The sequence below is a fragment of the Lemur catta genome, chromosome 1 (genome assembly GCF_020740605.2).
Source record: "Lemur catta isolate mLemCat1 chromosome 1, mLemCat1.pri, whole genome shotgun sequence".
NCBI classification, from domain to species: domain Eukaryota; kingdom Metazoa; phylum Chordata; class Mammalia; order Primates; family Lemuridae; genus Lemur; species Lemur catta.
Window position 1 is genome coordinate 37,696,150 of NC_059128.1, and position 22,196 is coordinate 37,718,345.

The 22,196-nt window shown below is 41.1% G+C and overlaps 1 protein-coding gene across 1 annotated transcript in view; it reads right to left on the minus strand.

The window, feature by feature from the left end:
* DAAM1 (dishevelled associated activator of morphogenesis 1) overlaps positions 1-22,196 on the minus strand; it is a 163,338-nt gene that overhangs the window by 94,089 nt on the left and 47,053 nt on the right. The window contains exon 2 of the mRNA XM_045566390.1: positions 3,553-3,771. Coding sequence (XP_045422346.1) covers positions 3,553-3,735 — 183 coding nt within the window. The 5' untranslated portion in view covers positions 3,736-3,771. The remainder of the gene's footprint in view (positions 1-3,552; positions 3,772-22,196) is intronic.

The window sequence follows — 22,196 nt, forward strand, 5'->3', positions numbered from 1 at the left end:
CTAACGAATGGGGTGCTCCCTGCTGCCCACCTTCTTTACAGACTCACACGGCTGACCTCCTACAGAGGCTTGCTTTATTTATGAGATGCGGTAGCAATTCTGAAGGAAACCTATTTGGTATCACTCTCAGAAATGTCAAATGAGTGACTCATCGGACCAAGCAAAGGAAACTTAGCTTAACAGCAACCAGCTCTGATGAGATGCTTTCCGACAGATACAGAGGTAAGATGGCCCGCAAGCTAGGGCCCACATTGGCTTGCTCACAGCAGGCAGATTAGCTTTCAAGAAAAGGAAAAACCCAAGATATTTTCTTAGAGTGTTTAGTCCAAACACTCAAATTATCTCCCATCCCTCTCATTGAACTAGAATTTGGAGTGTGAAGCACTTATTAATTAGGTACCAGCCTTTTTAAAGAAGTTATCTTCTTTAATCTCCACACCAACCCTATCACAGAGATGGCATTACCCCCATTATGTAGGCAAGGAAAAAGACTCAAATTCAAACAGAAACCACCTTAAAGGCAGTTTCCTTATCTACAAATCTGGCACCTGGGAGAGCTGCCCGACTCCAGAGCCCAGGTACTGTCCGCCAGCACATGTGGCCTCCCCCTCTCCTGTATGTAGGCAGAGTCAGAACTGCTTCTGCAACTACTCCAGAGAACCCAGGGCAGAGGCTTCCAGTGGCTTGGAGCCCACCTCTCGCTCCACCCCTGGCAATTGCATGGATCTGTGGTCTAAGTCCCTGAAGTCAAGAGTAGACAAAAAGCCATCCGTCACTCACCAGGACAGATACAAACCTCAAGATAATTTGTTTTCCAATGGTTTCAGCTTAAAGTTCTGGTTTGGCATTGGCTTGTTAACAACTAACAGCTGTAGGCAATTTTCACACAGAATAGAGACATCAATAAAGCAGAGAGTAGAATTTTCTCCCTTATGAATACAGAACAATGAGCTGTCTTCAAGACGTACACGGAGCTGCCACTGCACAGGCTCCTGCTCAGGTCCCATTTTGGAAGGCTGACAGAATGTCACTGAAAGGACTGCGGACGTGGAATGCTCTGCCCACAGCTCCACTCCCACCCAGGAGGTCTTCAGTTATCAGCAACACCTATCTCCCTGGGTTGCCTTTCAGTTTTAACACACTTTAATTTAAGTGGGAAATACAACCCAGCCCGTAAATGCATCATTATTGCCCTTCTTGACTGCCATCATGGTAGATGATTCACTGCCCCTCCCTGGAAAAGAACAGTGTGCCCACTTCCCACCCCAGTGACCTCAGGCTTGGCCATGTGGTTTGTGGTGCCAGTCCCTACCAAAGGGTGACACTGCCTCACCCTGTCGACCCAAGTGTGGCCATGTGATCTGCACTGGCCAATGCAGTGTGGGCACAAGTGAGCTGTGTTACTTCCAAGCATAAGCTTGGAGCCCTGAGCAGCTCACCAGGGCTGTCTTTCTTCTTCCACCAGGCCTGGGTACTGGACAGAAGATGGGGACAAGCAGAACCACAGTGGACTCACAGCACTAACAAGCATAAGCTCTGCTGTTACAGCCACTGAGGTTTTGCTATCAAAGCATAAACTAGCTTAAGATGACTGAAATGGCCATAACTGAGATCCCCCCATTTCTCACCTTCACTTCCTGGTGACAGCTCATGTCCTCCAGCAAGTCTTCCCTAAACATCGTCCTCATCACCCTGTGCTACACCCTGTGACAGGTACACACACAGTGCATGCACCGGTGTTTTGTGCCTATTCCTTTGGTGGCCTTATTCCTTCTTCATTATGAATCCCCTTTTGATACTGAACTGTCAGATCTTTGGGGACAGGTTCAGCTTTCTGTTTTGAATCTCCTCTTTAACACCTAGAACTGAGTTCTTCATGCAGTGGAGATGAGAGAGGGGAAAGATTCCTTAAACACTGAAAATATTCACCATCATAAAGTATAAACAAGAGTCATCTCTTTTTTTTTTTTGAGACAGAGTCTCACTCTGTTGCCTGGGCTAGAGTGAGTGCCGTGGCGTCAGCCTAGCTCACAGCAACCTCAAACTCCTGGGCTCAGGCAATCCTTCTGCCTCAGCCTCCCGAGTAGCTGGGACTACATACAGGCATGCGCCACCATGCCCGGCTAATTTTTTCTATATATATTTTTAGTTGTCCAAATAATTTCCTTCTATTTTTAGTAGAGATGGGGTCTCACTCTTGCTCAGGCTGGTCTCGAACTCCTGAGTTCAAACAATCCGCCCGCCTCGGCCTCCCAGAGTGCTAGGATTACAGGCGTGAGCCACTGCGCCCGGCCAAGAGTCATCTCTTTTTCCCAACCAACTCTGGTTGGTAATAGACCATCACTCCACTCAGGAGACCAGTATGTAGACATCAGCTTAATATAATTGGCTCATCTTTCTCCTTTATAAATAAATTCTGGTCTATAAGAGTTGGAGTGACACAGTTAGTTTGGATATTACCCCTGGAGGGCAGTGACACAGCCTACATTACTCTCTTGACCTAAAATCATGCAAAACGATAGCACTCTCTACTATATGTTGACCAATATAAATGCTCTGATTAGAACTAACTCCGTGACAAACTGCCAGTGGAGATCAAGGGAGCATATAGCACTCATGTAACATTTATTAAGCACCTTTAAAGGCCAGGCACTGGACCACTCCCACTGTGCACTGTTCTCATTTAAACATCACAACAAACCTAGGAGGAGGTATTATTCTTTTTCTCCATTTTCCAGAAAACAGGCTCAGAAAAATAACATGATTTTTCCATACTTATGCAGATAAAGTCAGAGCGGTAATTTGAACCAAGGTCATCCTAATTTCTGTGCCAGTGCCCTTTGAACTATGTCATAAAATGCTCTGAAACATAGGATGGCAAGAAATATCACTTCAAAGATGCTTGAAAAGCTAAATTGAAGGGTGAACTTACATCTCTAGATGAATGGGTCCTACACTAGATACATCCCTCATTTCAGTACAGTGAATTCTAAAATATGATAGTACCTATAAAAAGATTCCCACAACAATTATTATTCTAATCCTATCATTAGGCTAAATAATGATACTGTACTTAAGTAATAATGTCTCTCACCAAAGGATCAAGGACAGGATGGGAAGTATGACTAAGTTTTAAAAAGACATTAATACTATACGTTGGGTGTAGGAGTAGGGGAGCATTAGGGAATCCCAGAAGGTGTGAAGCAGACCAAGGAATTATTTATGCATGCATGCATAGACTCAGGTTGGGGTGGGGCAAATTAGGAAGGGCAACTTAGGAGGCAGTACTGCCACATATTTGAAGAACTAAATGTCTAAATCCCTCTACCTACTTAAAGCACAGCAAAGCACTTGGATGAGTAATGCTACTCTCTTCTAACTCCTCTTCCACAGGTTCCAGGCTGGCAGAAAGGGTGCGGGCACAAAGGATGGATGGGGGCCGTTTTCATTAAAAATAAAAAGTCCAGGCAAACCAAACAAACCCATCCACATCCCCTCCTCTTCTCCGTCCCTGGCTCCCCACCAATGCCGGGATAGAAACTGGGGACTCACCACCAGTTCACTGAACATGACGTCCAGCTCCTCCACAGGGGGCATGGGCAATGCTGGTTCCATGGTCTGAAGCGCAAAGTTGCTATCGTTTCGAAGCCGATACGTGATTTCTGGGTGATCATTGTTTCGGAAACAGCAAAAGATGAATGAAATACCCCGTCCACCTCTCTTCCTTGGGGCCATGGCTGAATCTGTTCTATTTCTTGATGTGACTAAACTCTGGAAAAAGAGGACACGGCATGGTTAGGAGTGCAAGAATGGACAGATTTTTTTAAAAGGTCAGACTAATTCAAGAAAGGGCCCCCTGTGCTGACAACAATGTGTGCACCCTGCAGGGCACTGAGAGGACAACCTCAAATGGGTTTGGAGTCCCACTGGGCAGATTCTATTCATCTGTTGAATGTTTCCTAGGACCATATGCTAAGCAAACAATACAACTCTAGCCACTACCCCCCCACCCTCGTCGCCCAACATTCTCCCTTATACTGAGCTACTGGCCATTTTTGTACTTCACATTCCCTTTCCTGCCAACCTATTTTGTTCTTGTTACTCTCCCTGCAAGAATGACCTTCTCTTCCTTGCCACTAGGAGATCTCTTACTCCTCCTTTAAATCTGACTCCAATTTCTCCTTCTTTACTTTCCCTAAGTGGAGTGAATAGCATATATGCTAAGGCATATATATCCATTCCAACACATGTCATGTTCTAAGTTCTCTGTGAATGTGTCTTCCTGTAAGACTGTGATAACTTAAAGGGAGGGGTAGGGGCTGTGCACCGAGCATTTTGCGGCCCCACTGCCCTCACAGTGCCAGGAAGGGAGGAGGCATTCTATGAGTGTTTACTGTTTTGAATAATTTAAATTCAAAGCAAGAGGGGGTTAACGTGAGCTAGAAGCATCAAAGATTTTCAAACAGAAAAGATGAAAGAGTTCACCAGTAAGGAAATGGTTAAATAAATTATATACATACATATATATTCACATAATAGAATATTATGTACTCATTAAAAACAAGGCATCTGTATATGCAAATATGGGAATATGTTCAAGACACTATATGAGGCCGGGCATGTGGTAGCTCACGCCTGTAATCCTACCACTCTGGGAGGCCAAGGCGGGAGGGAGGATGGCTCAAGGTCAGGAGTTCGAGACCAGCCTGAGCAAGAGCAAAACCCTGTCTCTACTAAAAAATAGAAAGAAATTAGCTGGACAACTAAAAATATATATAGAAAAAATTAGCCCGGCATGGTGGCGCATGCCTGTAGTCCCAGCTACTCAGGAGGCTGAGGCAGAAGGATTACTTGAGCCCAGGAGTTTGAGGTTGCTGTGAGCTAGGCTGACGCCACGGCACTCTAGCCTGGGCAACAGAGTGAGACTCTGTCTCAAAAAAAAAAAAAAAAAAAAGATACTGTATGATATATGCCACATATTGCAAGATTACATGTTTCAAAGAATGTATGTATTTATTAATACATGCAAGAAAGTGTTTTTTTTATTACATTCCAGAGAAGCAATGGGTCAACCCCCCACGAGTATAGGAGACCATGTAAGAAAGTATTAACAGTAGGTAAGCCCCTAAAACAAAAATAGCAGGCAGGTGTACTATTCCTTTTCACAAAGCATGATGCCAGTGTGTCTTTTTAAAACAATCTTATACAAAAAACTAATTGTTTATATATAAATTTGTTTCCAGCAAAAAGTCTGTAAAGATACAAAGCAAATTCCTAACTCTGAGAGAGGAATAGGATTGGAAAAAGTCAAGAGAAGGAAGGTTCTTTTCATGCTACTTAAAAAAAATGAGCATGTATTCATGTATAACTTTAGTAAGTTTTCAAATTTTAAAAAGAAATGAGGTTAAAGGGGAAAAAAGGTGGGATGAGAACTGGCCCTTTAAGAGGTGGAAGGGCAAAGGAGAAGAAATACATCTCCGGCAAGGAAGGTGGAAGGAACAAGGGTGTGGATGTATTGCTTATACACTGAAAAATAGAAGTATAAACACAGAAGAGAGACTAGGAACAAGTGTGTCAACATTTAACAATGGTTAATTCTGGACAGTAAGGAAATGGATGTCTTCTTTGAACTCTGTTTTTGTTCTGAAGTTTTAAAAGTAAAACCCAACCCACCAAGTTAAGGCATCTTCCAAATCATAGAACCCAATTCCAAAATCTGTCACCAGTTTCTTGATTTTGTAGTTAATACTATGACATAAACTCAGGTAAAAGCTCTGAAAGCAACTATGATTTGCAAACAATTCTAGAGTCAAGCCCTCCGCTCACTTGAAGGGAGAGTGGTCTCTGAAAGTCACAACCGGAAGTCTCTGGGAAGAGAAGGGAGAGGTTAAGAGCAGAGTGTCCATCACAGAGCCCTAGATAATGCTCTAACTGACTCTGAAATACAGACTAAGCCCAGACATCCAATATTCCATTCTATTGAAGCATGCTAGGGTGTACATGTGCAAGATCACACCAAGACATACGCAGTACTTGAGATTCCTTTGGCAAATGCGTACTAATGCCTACTATGTACCAGGCATGGCAGGTATAAAAGGACATGGAAATGAACAAGTCACTCACTAGAAGCTCATAGAGTGGGAGACAGTAGCACACGAAATAGTTATAACAAAGGTAATACGGCACATCATGCCAGTAAGTGCTGTGTAAACCAAGCAGAAGTGCCCAGAAGAGACTCTGGGGATAGTCCCTGGTGGAGAAGTGAAATTTTGACAGAATATGGAAAACCGGGCATTTAGGCAGAGAAACAGTACAAGGAAAGGCAGAGCCCTGGAGCTCTCATCTCCCAGCTGAAAATCTGCCAATGGCTCCCCAGTATCATTCTAAATTGGCTTTCAGTGCCCCATCCAACTGAATTTCAGCCCAACTTTTCTGTCTTTTCTACTTCCTTAAGAATATCCCATACTTTACTCAACAGGCCATTTTCCATGCCCCATAAGCATCTTGCACTCCTCTCATCTTCCACCCGAGTGGACCACTCATTCCTTCCTGTCCTTATCTTTGTCCATCAACATCCTCCCACCCTAGTAGTACCAATCCCGAGAGGACTTGGTGCAGTGAGCTACATCCACGGCTGGTGGTAGCTGAAATTCAGTTCAATGTTTCTGAAGGGCAATTTATCAAACCCTGAAAATAGTCACACATTTTGACCTAGTACTTCTACTTCTGAAAATACATGCTAAAGAAATACTCAGTGATACTATTGAGGATGTTTTCACAGAAATTCTCAAAGCATTATTTATAATAGTAAATAAACAAAGGCATAAAATAAGTGCTAGTAATGGAGAACTAAACAAAAAGGGTAAATTATGGCACAACTAGATGACATACCACCAAGCAGCCCTTTGCAAAAGAGTATTTAATGACATGCAAATACTTATGATATATAAAATAAAGAGTAGGTACATGTGTCCCCTTTTTGTAAGAAAAAAATTCATATATATGAGCAAGAAAAAAGGACAACAGAAATGCCTGAAAATTATGTGAGCAGTAGTTAGCTCTGTAGCACATGTATAGATTACCTTTTTTATTTAAACAAACAAAAAAATTCTTCTGCACTTCCCAAGTTGTCACAATGAAGACAGACTACTTTCACAATTAATAAAATGAGATATTTTTAAAGAAATATTTATATGATTATTTGCTTGTATTAGAGGGGGAAATGAATATGGAAAAATGTTCCTATCAAAAATATCCAAGTCATGATGATCTATACACCAGCTTCTCAAACTATCTATGGTAAAGAACTCGGCGTTTTGCCTCCAATCTGTTATAAACTGATATTTTTGTAAAATATAGTACAAATGCCTCAGCAATGTCAAATTGCTATGAAAGTATCTCTAAGTGCTTAATCTCGATTCTTGCACCCAGCACGGTTGGGCAGCAAAGGCACTGATGCACACTAGGACTCAGGAGTTAAGATTTAGCTCATTAAAATAGAATTGCTAATGTTCATCTCCAGCGTGTGTCCTCAGGGCAGGAACCAGATCCCACTCAGAAGCCAGGCCAGTGTCCTGCATAACCTATCACCAGTAAACTGAAGAGAGTTTATTCAGGGACTACTGCCAACATCTGTATGCCTGTGTGTGTGTACCTGCATGTGTATATGTGTGTGTGCAAGAGTAGGAAGGCAGTGTTCGGGCTACTGGGAAATGAGGGCAAGAAAATAAAGTAGACTAATATGGGCAAGGGCCAGCTGATGGAGGGCTGCATGGTCCATGGCCAGACTTCAAGTTCACTTCCAGCCACCTCTTCCAGCAGCCTTGCTAACCCTCCCAACTGGATATGGTCTGACCCTCTTGGCTGTCTGTTATCCCCATGATGTAAGGCCAACGATTAAAGTAAGTTGAGGTCTGGGTCTTTCTTCCCTTGTTGAAGAGTCAACTCCAGGAGAAAAAGTGCCCATGACATGTGTCACTTAGTGCTTTGCAAACAGGAGTACAACCAAAGTATTCAGGAAATGAAAAAAGAGAGCAATAGCTTTCCTTTTGCGAGTTGCTTCCCTTAGACCCAAGTTATATCGTATTCTAGCTGTACTGAGAAGAGGTGGGAGTGTGGGGGTGAGGGGTAATGTTAACATCAATGTTAACATCTAAAAATCAGCCCAAAGCATTTTTCAAATCTTAAAAAGAAAATGCCAACAATTCTATAAAGAAAAGTATATGAAGGTCTTGGCTAGTTTCTAAGATGGGTAATAAGATACAGAGCCTATTACATTTAAGAAACTAATTAAAATCATTTTAATAAGGACCAAAATATTACCTTTGAGAGGCAATTTGTATTTAAAAGCCTCAGTGAAGCCCAAAGGCCAAGTTTTTATGCTAGCTCCTCTGTGGAACCCCAAATACAAGGGCCCTGATTAAACCCATCCTTAAAATACAGATGATGGTATATTTTTGAGATTTCCAACAAACAATCATTTTTTCCACATATTTGGAGCTCCCTTCTCAGAGGCTAGTCTCCTCTATACAGACCAAAACAAGAAGCAAAAGGAATCATTCCACTGGACCCCTGAGAAGCACTGGCCCTCTTAACCGCCCTAGCGCTCAACTGATGAGCAACCCAACAACCGCCAGCACGTAGGATTCAACAGGCACATTCACACCTGTCACTTCATTCCATCATCCCCACTTCACAGGTGAGACTTTCACAGGTGGGAGGGAAGGGGCAATCAGGAAGAAAGAAGTTTGAAGGAGACTTGATCTGCTGGCGAGGGTAGAGATGTTCATGCGGAGAAGCCTAACTGGTTAGAGGCAGGGCAGGGGAACGTGCTGCAGGTAAGGAACCTGCCTGCTCAGTGCAGTTGGAATCCAGCCCCACCCTCTGCAACCTCGAGGTCATGACCCTAGTCAGCCTCCCCTCCCCTCCCCTCTCATCTGAATGACAACAACACTCTTTTTTTTTTTAATATATTTTTTTAATTTTTTTTTTTATTTCAGCTCTTCATGGGGGTACAAAAGCTCAGGTTATATACATTGTCCGTGTCCCGCCCATCCCCCTGAGTCAGAGCCTCAGGCGTGTCCATTCTCCAGACAGTGCGCCTGGCACTCACCATGTAGTCATACCTCCATCCCCTCCCCCCACCTCCCACCTCCCCGAGTCAGCACCTTCAAGCATGACCATTCCCCAGACGGTGCGCAACGCACTCATCATGTAGGCATACATCCATCCCCTCCCCGCACCCCCCGCCTCAGTCTGATATCCAATTGGTATCCTTCCCCGATGTGCATTTAGGTGATGATCAGGGAAACCAATTTTCTGGTGAGTACATGTGATGCTTGTTTTTCCATTCTTTGGATACTTCACTTAATATAATGGGTTCCTACTCTCTCCAGGAGAACCAAAGACATGTCATATCATCGTTATTTCTTATAGCTGAGTAATACTCCATGGTATACATATACCACAGTGGAGAACAACAACACTCTTAACTCTTCTCCCTGACCCTCGATTCCCCAGGCCAGGGTTTAGCAAACCTTTCCTGTAAAGGGCCAGACAGTAAATATTTTAAGGTTTTACAGACCATTAGGCCTCAAAATTTGACTGTAGACAATAAAATATGAATTTCATTTAACTAACTTTTTCATGTCACTAAATATTCTTTTGTTTGCAGCCATTTAACATATACAAACCATTCTTAGCCCATAGACCATAAAAAGCAGGTGGCATGCCCACATAGGTCCTTGGGTTGCAGGTCACCAACGGCTGCCCCAGTTCATCACATTCATCCATTTAATCTATTAAGTCAAATGTTGATCAGGTACCGTTTATGTGCCAAACGCTCCAGACACGGTGCTAGGCACCATGGGAAGAGGGATGAAAATGAGACAGGGAACCTTAGGGAGCTTATGTGCTATGGGGAAGACAAGAAAAAAATCAAGTAAACTAAAACATAACTACTGATTTGGATTAGTGTTACAGAGGATGCGAAGACGAAAGTGAAGGAAAATGGTGGTGGTGATGGTGGTGGTGGGAGAGGGCAGCAACTTTCAGCAATGTGATCAGGAAGAGCCTCTCCTGGAGGGGGCATTTAAACTAAGACCTGAAGGATAAAATGGGACCAGCTCCCACCAGCAAATTCCTGGGAGAGAGCATCCCAGGTAGAGGAGGTGCGTGTGCAGAAGACTGGGCTGGGTGGGAGAGGCACGCTGAGTCAGGAGGGAAGACCAGTGTGGCTGGAGCCCAAGGAGTCACAAGAGTGCTAGGAAAGAAGCTGGAGCAGCCAGGCCCAGGGCCGAGGGCCCGCACACTGGAGGGAGGGCTCTGCCCAACTGTATTTTCTAGCCCTTGTCTCCCAACACCCTGAATGCTATGTAACCCATGCCCCACACACACATGTGCGTGCAGTCATCGGACCTCGACAGCAGCCATCCCGCCTCCAGCCCACATATCTATGGTGCCCTCAGCCTAGGCTGTTTGCCTTCTTCCCCTGATCCTCTTCCACTCACCATTAAGGACTCCTCTCAAACACTGCTGCTTTATAGGCCTAAAGTTTCCCAGGGAGGGTCACACATCTCTTTCCATACCCCTAGCACCATGAATGTAGTCGAGTGCCCCTTTTTTTTTTTTCCTCCCAAATTTATGTCTGTTTCCCTCACAAGACTATGAGACCCTGAAGGCAGGGACTCAGTTTTACTCTGTCCCTGGCACACAGTATATTCTCAACAAATGTTTGTTGAATGCAAAAGCATAAATGCCTAAGTGAACAGATGGTCCCACCTCTGAATTTCAGAGATGTGTGACTGGGTGTTCTTCCCACAGTTGTCTGTGGATCTGTTTTGCACAATCAACAAAACATTTGAAGTCAATCAGATCACCAAGTCCTCCTTAGCCACTCATCAAGCTTTTTGATGCTTGACAGTAGCCTCACCAAAGGATTTTGTTTTCGGGGCTTCTGCACTTTCCCTAGAGCAAGGAGTTTCTGTCCAAACTAGCTGGTGCCTGCTTTTTTAACTCATTCCCAAGTAAGCACCATTGGAAATTGACCCACTGATAAAATCTTTGAGACATTTCCCCAATTCTTTACATTCAGTGAACACTTTGTCCAAGAAAGTATTCATTTACTCCTTTATTATCTGAGCCTCCTCAATATGCCAACACAGTGTTAGGTGCTAGAGACATACATAAAGAAGACCTGAACTGCCATTCGAGGAGATCACAGACTAGTGGGGACATTCAGAGGAGAGGGGAGTTGGTCCTTCTGTCCGGTGAAGAGCAAATGTGCAGTTCCTGAAACCGGGGACCTATATTTGCACATCTTGGCCCCTTTTTAATCAGATCAGCCTGAGGGAAAGGACTAATTCCACCATAATAGCTGGGCCCCGAACCAGAACACATCTTCTAATCTCAGCTTCTGGCATTATTGCAGAGGAAGAAGTCACTTCTGGGACATCCAAACTGCAATCCATCTGTAACATTACAGATGACTATTGCTATGCCGTGCACAAGGAAGCAATTAAAAAGCTTCTTAAGATTCTGGAGCAGGTGCATTTTGCTTAGCAAAGAATAAGAAATTCAATCCATCTGTGGCCTAGCTCAAAGTCAGAGTCATTTGTGCTGCTCTTTAACAAAACAAGCTAGACTCTCCATGTGGCAACAGTCAAAAAATGAGGCCAGATTTTAGGGAATGTACATGATGGTAATTATGATAAAAACATTGGAGAACAACTTACAGTCCACAAGAAAACCCTCCCTAACACTTTTCCTTTGATAATGCCACATCACAATATATGTGATACGTAAAGTTTGTTTTGCACCAAGCAAGACACAATCAGTATCTAATATATGGGGGAAATTTGAAGGCTGTGATAACGAGATAGATTTGCACTGATATTCACACCATTTTAATTGGTTCGTCAGGGACTTCTACTACACATTTATAAGATGGCTGTCCGGACTGAGGGATCCAACTGCTGGCTAAGTTACTATGGTTCTCCTCTAACCAGAGTGGTTATGGGGGAAACAGCAGCCCAGGTAAGCTGGAGGGAGCGAGACAGGGAGGGAGGGACAAAGGAAGGGAGGAACACTGAGTCCCTACTAGCCACCAACTTGATTAAAATCTGAGAGTTTTTGCATATACTTGCGAAGTGCAGCAGGGACCGTATTCATCATTCACCACTCGTATTATTTTAATCAAGATGGATGGTGTTTGACATTGAATTCTCCAGATATAATGTCAACACCAATATAGTCATTGTTTCGGTATTATAAATGGTTTTGAATTTCTGAAATAATAGAATATGTCACAGACATAAAAAGAGGGACAAGAAAAGTAACTTATGCCACAGGAGCAGCTTTAAAGAGAAAGGCTGCTGTACCCATTGTTTTCAGAACTGCAGTTTACCTCCCATTTTGCAGTTTTCCAAAGGGCCCTGGCATGTAATTTGGGTTGCAACAACATGATAACATTAACCCAAATCCTCTTATCAGGAAAAATGTGAAAGGAAAAAAAATTGCTTTGCTTCTCTCCTTGGCCATCTCGCTCCCCTCTCACATTCCTCATGTCTGGTTTCATTTCCCAAGTACACCACATGCCAAATACTACTTGGAGCTTTAAAAAATCATGGGATACAGTCTAAAGGTTGTAGGAGAAACATTTGCAAGGGAATTAATTATGTTTTCTCCGCAACATCCTCTCTATCAGGAAACGGAAAGGGCGTTTCCCAGTGTGTCCAGTGGAGGGAGAGCCTTCCTATATACTTGGTCCCAAAAGGATGTTCTAATAGGGTTCTTCTTGGAGTGGCTCCTGGAAATTCACCCAGTGGTTCTCTCAGTAACTTTTCTGATACAAGAGGAAAACAATGAAAGCATCCACCATCCAGGGAAACCAAAATCCAAATATTCAAAAAAGCCACCAGGACCCTGAAAACACTTTCTACTGCTGTGTCTGCTCTGCATCAGTGTGAGCAGGGGTGTGCACAGTCAGTGGAAGCCAGAACTGTCCCCTTCCTACCCCACTTCCTCCTTAGATAAGGGAGAAAGGAACCCAGGTGAAGTCCATGCATACCCTCAAACCAGACCAGGCCTCAACCAGCACATAATTAACAGTCTTTCTCCAAGCCTAAAGTCACAGACTCCCGCCAGAATCACTGCCCACACCCCTGTATGTACAGAGCAGAGAAGGAGACCTCCAGGTCTTCACCCTGAAAAGCTGGCAACAACTGTTCTGTGTCATGACTCAATACTTTAACCACAGGTTCAGGGTCTAAATCTCTAAAGCCAACATTAACAAGGTTTTCGAGTTAGGAAGTTTGTGCTGTTCACGTGACAGAAACCAGAGTCTGGAAGCCAGGACATCTCGTCTCGATCATCTGGGAGAAGAGCCAAAGACAAAGTGTCACTGGAGCTCCCCACCAAAGACATCACAGCCTTGCCAGAGAGCTGTGCCCCTCAGCATGGCGACCTGTTGCTAGTCTGTGAGTTAAGTCAATAAACAAATTTAAACTGCAGTCAAAAGAAATGCAAATCATTTTCCCCCTTTGGGTTTCTATCTTCCCTGCCTCTCAGGGATCCGCTCCAAGACTATACAAAGACAAACCTAAATGTGGGGGTTACACAAACATAAGAAGCTACAGCTCAATAGCCAGCTTTGTCACGCCCAAGCTCTCACTTGTCTATGAGGCCAAGTTTTGTTCTTAAACAAATGTGTAAAAGAATGCAACCTTCCTGAATCACCTAGCAGCTCTTTCAGAGAGGATCTGAGAGAAAGACCATCAGTCACTGGAAAAGAATACTTGTATGTTGTGAGACACCAGCACTTATCTTTACTCTGCATGCTCTGTTCCTCTGTTGATCCAACTGGAATAACCCCTAAAGTCAGTCTTCACAAGTATAGGTGAATGTGGCTGCCTCCTCAAGTGCCCCACCAAAATGACCACGCTTCAGGTACTGAAACCGTCAGACCTTCCCAAACAAGCAGCCAACCCTTTGGTGCTATTCACACAGAAAATGCAAATGATATTAAGACATTGGCTAAAAAACAAATATATTATTAGGCATTTTTTTTTTTTACTTCCTCACAATGAAATAATTCAGGCAAATTCTGAGAGAGAAGTTGAATAGAAATATACTTAGTTTCGACAATTATGGTTTCCAGACCTTCAAGCAAAGTTCACTATGAATGAAAGAAGCTACAGAAGGTCCTCTGGGCTGAGGACTCATTAGCCAATCCGCATGATAATATTAAGTCCTTCTCCCTAGGGGGGCCACAGATGGGGTCCCCTGGATTCATGAGCACTGCTACCATCTCTCACAGGTCCTAAAACAGATGCTGTTCAATCTTATTCCTTCTCAAATACTATATAATCTAGGCATTTTATTGCCAAGGATGTATAATTTTTATTTCTACACAGGCTTCTGCGGAGAAAAGTGGCTACTGGTATATTCGGGAAATGAAAATTCATGGAACTGAAAATAAAGAACTAAAATTTTGCCCAGAGGGCTTTATATGCTCGTGTTTACTGAAAGCCAATTTTCAAATTAATTGCCTTCTTTTTTTCATGTTCTTCTGGCTACCTTTATCCCAAGATTACTATAACACAATTGCAACAGGAGAAAATAAAACATCACATAGAAGAAAGATTCTGGGTTAAAATTAGTATCCCTCTCTGGTCACCATTAAGAAACCCCCATCTTTCTCACAGCAGATATCAGTGCTTTTCAGTCAGGGGAAAACTGATGACCAGACACAGTAGTACACACGCAGCATGGAATCTCAAGCTGGGTTCAAACACTGGCTCAACCACTTCTTTCTTGAGTGATTTTAGGAAAGACACTTGAATCCCCTGACACTCAGTTTTCTCACCTTTAGGAATGAAGAAAAGCTGTGTGTGTGTGTGTGTGTGTGTGTGTGTGTGTGCGCGTGCGCATGTGTGCGTGTGTGTGCGTGCGTGTGTGTGTGTGTGTGTGTGTGTGTGTGTGTGTGTGTACTTTTTGCCTCCCCTGTTTGGTAAGAAAGTAAATTGAAATGGTCTACAATGAAAACAAATGAGACCAAAACTTCAACAAAGAATGAAAAAACAAAAGTCAAGATGGGAGAAGCCCAGAAGGCAAAACAGGAAGAAATCTAAGTCTAGGCAAGCTAGAGCACAAAACGATGGTGTGAGCTTCCAAGCAGCCCAGGCAAAAAGGAAAATGGATGGATCATGCAGCTCTAGCCCACTAACTAAAAGATGCATGCCAGTTTACCCCAAGTGGAAGAGTCCTTGTCTTAATCCTGGGAGAAATGGCTCACAGGCATAGTCTGAAGGCTAAATGAGATGATGTATGTTTTGTCTCCTCGCACTGTGTAGCACCCTGAAGTACTCAATAAATATTTGATATCTTTCAAGTGGACGCTACAGGGGGAAATGAGAACTACATTAAAAAGTTGAAGGGAGAATTTATATTTGTTAACTGCTGTTTGGTGGAAATATGTTAACCAGATTCCTTTCTCTGACATTCCAGTGCATATCAGCACAACAAATTTCTGGAATGAGGCTGGTTTAATCTCTGTAGGGCAGTTGTCATCACTAAATCCAGGGCTCTGCAGGTTAGTAGGCTTATCTGCAAATTATAGGAAATTCTCTGAGGGTTTTGGGGGCAATGTGGAAGAAAGCATTTAAGAAAAAGGTGTCCTATGTATTTCGAAGACTTCCACAGGTTTAATACTCTAATCCAACTACTTGTACAGAAAATCCTACAGAGCATACCCAATGTAATCACTGCAATGTCACTGATCTTTGCAATACTGATCTGATTTGCCTCCACATTTTCCTCACTGATTGTATCCACTTATTCTACTTTCTAAGTCTGAAGACAGCTTCTCTGGCCAGGAAAGCAATTCTGACTTTGTCACCAAGATAGAAAACCTACTGCAAACCCTCAAGATACAAGCACCCAGGCTTTTTTACACTTTAGCCTCTGAAAGACCATTTTGAACAGATGTGGACACAGCCATTATTTGCCATTACAAATGGAAAAATGTTATAGAAAGCTAGGTATACGGGTTTAAAATTACAGTGTGGTGAGTTGCCTACTACAGCCTGAGTCTCTCCACAATGCCTGCTGCTTGGAGGGGCTCCTTTAGAGCAAGGCGCTGAGCTTTGCACTGGGGCCAGCACCACACCTACACCCGGGTTTCTCCTAATGAGTCCTGCTAATGGAAAGGCAGGGAGAAGCCACTCAGAAACAATAAGGGCAGATGACGGAGTCACATTATAAAAACTGGAACTCCCTTCGAAAGAAGCACCCTGCCCTTCATATAAATTCTACTTGCAAATTTTACATAATAAATCTTCAAAAAAGGTTATGGAAAGATGATTAAATCTTCAATCATATGTAAGTTAAGTGTAGAAATAAGGCTGTAAAGAGGACCCTCAGCCTCCAGTTCTGTCCTATTTCAGGTGCTGTGTGGCTCTGGGGGTACTGCTTTTCAATCAGAACTGCCGGCCATTTCCTCTGATGATTAAAAGTGAAGCCATTACTTTGTCATGTCAGCCTATAAAACTTCATTCCAAATACACAGCATTAAAGGCTTAGAGAAATAAAGCCTTGACCCAGGACTTCCCCAACCTCCCTTCATGTCGGCGACTTCCATAGGCACTTAGATATATAACCCTCCAAAAACCAAACAAACTTTAAAAAACAAAAACCCTAGGGAGGGGGAAAGAAGACCAGGGGGAAGAACCTCAGCCCTTCAACCCCACAATGGGCAATCTAACAACCTGTGGGTGGGAAAGGCAACTGGAAGGCTACCTGACAGTATCTATTGTTGTTTTAATGTGCTGGCCCTTTAATCCACATATAAGAAGAATTCCTAGGCTCCATATCTGCAGATATGTTCATACACAGGCACAGAGATGTATTAACAACACTGTAATAAAAAGAAAACAGGATTTATGATTTGTAGTAGAGAATCATCTGTGGCCTTCAGTAAGGGAATGTTGTAATAAATGTTAGGTGCTCATACTCTGAGGCCAAGGTTGTACCTCACACCAATAAAATCAGAATCTCTGGTATGGGGGCGCAGGCATGGGTATTTTTCCAAGCCCCATAGGTGATTCTAATATACAAACAAGTTTGAGAATTAGTGCTAGAGAATCCAATTCCTGGGGTTACAAAGAATGTGCTAGGCCCATAGATACTGACATGGAAAGATCTAATATATTCAGAAGAAGAGACAGACATATAGATGGAAGGAAGGAAGGGAGGGCAGGGAGGGAAGGTTGAAAGGCTGATTACATAACAATACATATGTATCACCATTTATGTTAAAGCTAAAACAAAACTATATTTGCAGCAATATGTACATACATACCTATATAAGTGAATGCACAGAGATCATTCCAGAATTCTTTGAAGTATCAACTGTAAGACAGCTAAAGTATTTAGCCAAGTGCTTAGCACACCAAAGACGCTCAATAAATGTTGGCTATTATTTCCATGTGTGTCTAAGTTTGTCTCTGTGGAGCCTATAGGAAGAGTTTCAAATGGATAATTAACTCTCATGAGTGCACGATGCAGGTGACAGTAACCTCTTGAAACTAGAATGTTTGCAAGCCTTCTCAATAACCCCAATAAACTCTAAGTATACACCTGAATAACTCCTTAGTTGTTATATTGACCCTTTTATTTAAAATTAGCTTGCTTTTTGATGCATACTTGAAACCCATACCCATAAATGCAGACAGCTTCACTATCAATATTTTACTGATTTGTAGATTCACCAAATCAGCCCATTTAAAAGTTTTTGTATGTCAGCTAACAAATCTAAAAACATCAAGGTAATGTTAGATGCAACCTGGACGTAACACAGAGAAGAATATTCCCAAGGTTACAGACACCAGCTATAAGGATAACAATGAGACAAACTTTTAAAAAATGTTTTATTTTAAATTCTGCGTGTCCTAAAAGGCAATTTTTGGAGAGTCACTGGTTCACTAGTCATTATGTAGAAAGTTATTCAAATGGTCCCGGGGCCGGTTAGAAGAGAACTTGGCAAGTCCTATTATTGTTTTCCTTTTATTCAACTCTACTTCAATTTTCCTTTTATTGTGGATCAGAAATCATAAGGTTATCACAAATATTCCTCAGGAGGCTTTAGTATGTTCATAAATGAATGAAACTTATTACTTGGTATATTTTTAAGATGCAATCAATATATTTAAAATTTGTACCTTTATAGGAGTGAATTCAGTACAATTTTCAAAACTCTCCTCTACTTTCAGGTAGTTTTAAAAAGTATATTTAATACTACTTTCTTGGACACAATGTGTGGCTACAGCAACTTTAGTTTTCAGTAATTTTCTCAAGTACATGCTCCTGAGGTTCTATCTTTAAAAGGTAAAATGTTTGAGGTCCTCCTTACCAATCAATAAAAAAGTCATCACATTGCTTATTGAACAAAATGAAAAACAGTGATCCTCTGAATTTATAAGGGGCAAGAGATGGTCTTTGAGAATGAGAACAAAGTAAAGATTTTTATCAGGAAAGTTTATGAAATTGAAGTCTGAATACTAATAACAGCCCCATGAGATAAGACTCTAATTACTTCCTGGCTACGCCTCCCAAGTTTATGTAGTTGAAATCTAATTCCTTCAAATATGGGCACTAAGTATTCATTACAGACAGTTGGAAAGGAAATCAATGATTTTGAGAAAAGTACACTGGTTTCAGTCCCAGTGAAATAAAGTTACCATTATTTTGGAAGCAAATATCCATTGAAAAAGAATGCACCTTTCTGTATTGCTACCAACTACTAGAACATGACTATACATGGCTTATAGAACAAGGATGACCAGGTCTGAACAAATGGTACAGCACCAGTCAACAGAACATGCCTAATCAAGCTTTGGGAAAATATCAAAGACACCAGGAATTTGTTCTAAAACCTGTTGTGTTAACAGGCTCCTTCAGCAGCTGAGTTTCAAGTGACTTGTAGAAATCCAAGATGACCTAGGAAGAACTGGGTTATAATGCCATTTCCAGGTGCAAAGAAGACACACAAAGCCAGAGTCTTAGGGAAGTACAAAATTGAAGGATGGGCTCTTAGGAAAACAAAGGGTGTTTTCCTTTTTATATGTACTTCAAAACTGCCTACCCTATACAAACTAAGAATCATGCACAGACTTTGAGGGTGGGGAAGGGGTAGAGGAAAGTTATGAGAGCTAGAAGGCACCTGCCACGAATACATGAGCTCATGTGTTGAGCGGGTGAACTGGGGACATATCATCTCTTTTCATTAAACAAAGCTAACCATCAACCAAAATAGAAATTACCAGCAGCTACAAGAAAGTGTGTTTTCTCATTGGTAATTCTTGTCCATGTGCTAAATATCCTTGGGAAGTTATCCACATAACTAGATAAACACTTCTGAAACTGCTGGAGCCAAACAATAAGTGAAGAAAGATCTTTACTGGATTTTAATTACTGTAAGTGGATTTAAGCCTAGGTCAAACATACATACACACCCCAAAAACATCATTCCATACTCATCAAAAGAGAAATGTGAAGGAAGCTGATACTAGGCAATGTGTCCTTCTCCACCCAGCTCTGTAATTTTCTAAATAATTAGGTGTGAGCGCTAATTCCTTTATTGGGTAATTAAAGAAGGCTAGACACTAAAGTGACTGCCTCTCTGGCAAAATTTTCTCTAAATGAAATAACATGAAAACCTCTATTTAAAATTGTTATTCCTACTCCTTTACCAAGCCTGGAATATTTGGACTAAGGTTAATATTCAGACTTTAGATTTTGAGGAATATTGTTAAACTGCCAAAAGTCATCAATGGTTAAATATGGGAAGCTATCAATACAGGACGAGTCAAATGATTTAGGGTACCCCTGTATTATGAAATACTCTACAGACATTAAAAATAATCAGTTATTTACAACCATAAATATGTACAATTTTCATTCATCAACTATATCTTAATTTTAAAAAGCAATGAGACATCTTTTAAGAGGTCTAACATATTAAATAAAGTTTTATAAGGAAAGTTTATGCAATTGAGATCTGAATGCTAATAATGGTCCTATGAGATAAAGACTCTAATTACTCCCTGGCTACATCTCCCAAGTTTATGTAGTAGAAATCTAATTCCTTCAAATTTGGGCACTAAATCTTCATTACAAACACTTGGAAAGAGGTCTAACTATTATGAAATAAGTTGAAAGATCTAACCAATATTAAATAGTCCAAGTTGCATAATAAACATGGTACATCATAAATGTTAAATGGATATACTGGTTTAAACATGCAAGGAAATCATCTAGCATGTGATAGAATAATAAATACAAAAAACTATTAAGATTGGCTCCTTCTCATGAAATGGAGATTGCTTTCATCTTAATCTCTTCTGTTCTTTTTTTATTTTTAACATGAGCTTGGATTACATTTTTCTCCTGAATTATCAATCTGTCTCTAAAGTTTAGAACAGTTTAGCCATATTTGTTTATAAACTAGTGTTTTTTTAAAATTAAGTAACTTTCAATCAAGAAGATGAAAGACCTGTACACCAAAAACTAAACATTTCTGAAAGTATTTAAAGAAGACACAAATAACATCCCATGTTTATGGATTAGAAGACTTGATGTTGTTAAGATGTCAATACTGCTCAAAGCAATCCATAGATTCAATGTAATCCCTATCAAAATCCCAACGACACTCTGTGCAGAAATAGAAAAATCCATCCTAAAAGTCATATAGAATCTCAAGGAACTTCAAATAGCCAAACAATCTGGAAAAAGAAGAACAAAGTTAGAGGTCTTTCACTGCCTGATTTCAAAACAGTATAGTACTGGCATAAAGAGCCATAGAGACCACTGGAATAGAATAGAGAGCCCAGAAATAAACTCATATATGACCAAATAATCTTTGTCAAGGGAGCCAAGACCACTTCATGGGGGGAAAATAGTCACTTCAACAAATGGTGTTGGGAAAACTGGGTATCTACAAGCAAAAGAATGAAGCTGGACCCTTATTTTACACAATATACAAAAATTAACTCAAAATGGATTACAGATCTAACATAAGACCCCAAACTATAAAACTCTATATAGAAAATATAGGGAAAAGCTTTATGACATTGGATTTGACAATGATTTTTTAATACTGATACTAAAAGCAGAGCAACAAATGGAAAAATAGACAAATGGGACTACATCAAACTTAAAAGTTCCTAAAATGCAACCTACAGAATAGGAGAAAATATTTGCAAAACATATCTGATAAGGGATTGATATCCAGAACTCATACAACTCAAAAAAAAAAACAAACATTAAAAACGGCAAAAGAGTTGACTAGATATTTCTCCAAAGATGACATGTAAATGGCCAACATGCACATAAAAAGACGTTCATCACTAATCATTAGAGCAATGTAAATCAAACCCATAATTACATATCATCTTACATGCATTAAGATGGCTACTATCAAAACAAAAAACAAGAAAATAATAAGTGTTGGTGAGAACGTGGAGAAACTGGAGCCTTTGTACCATTGGTGGGATTGTAAAATGTACAACTGCTATAGAAAACAGTATGGTAGTTCCTCAAAAAATTAAAAATAGAACTACCCTACTCTGGGAATAATATCCAGAAAAAGTTAAAGCAGGATCTGAAAGAGGTATTTGCATACTCATGTTTATAGCTGCATTATTTGCAATAGCCAAGAAGAGGTGAAAGCAATCCAAATGTTATCAACAGATGGACGGATAAGCAAAATTTAGTATATACATAAAATGGAATATATGTACAACAGAGGTAAACCTTGAGGACATTATGCTGAATGAAATAACCCAGTCAAAAAACACAAATACTATATGATTTCTATTTGAGTTATCTAGAGTAGTCAAATTCATAGAAACAGAAAGTAGAATGGTGGTTACCAGGAGCTGGGGGAGGACAAAATGTGGAGTTTTTGAGTAATGGGTATAGAGTTTCCCTTTTGCAACACAAAAAACTTCTTGAGGTCTGCTTCACAACAATGTGAATATGTTTAATACTACTCAACTGTACACATAAAAAAGGGTTAAGGTGGTAAATTTAAAAATAAATAACTTTCATTTATTAACCCTCTTCAACATGCCAGCCCACTTTCAATATGCTTTACGTCCATTCATTATCTCATTAATCAAAGAGCTATGCAATGAGTCCTT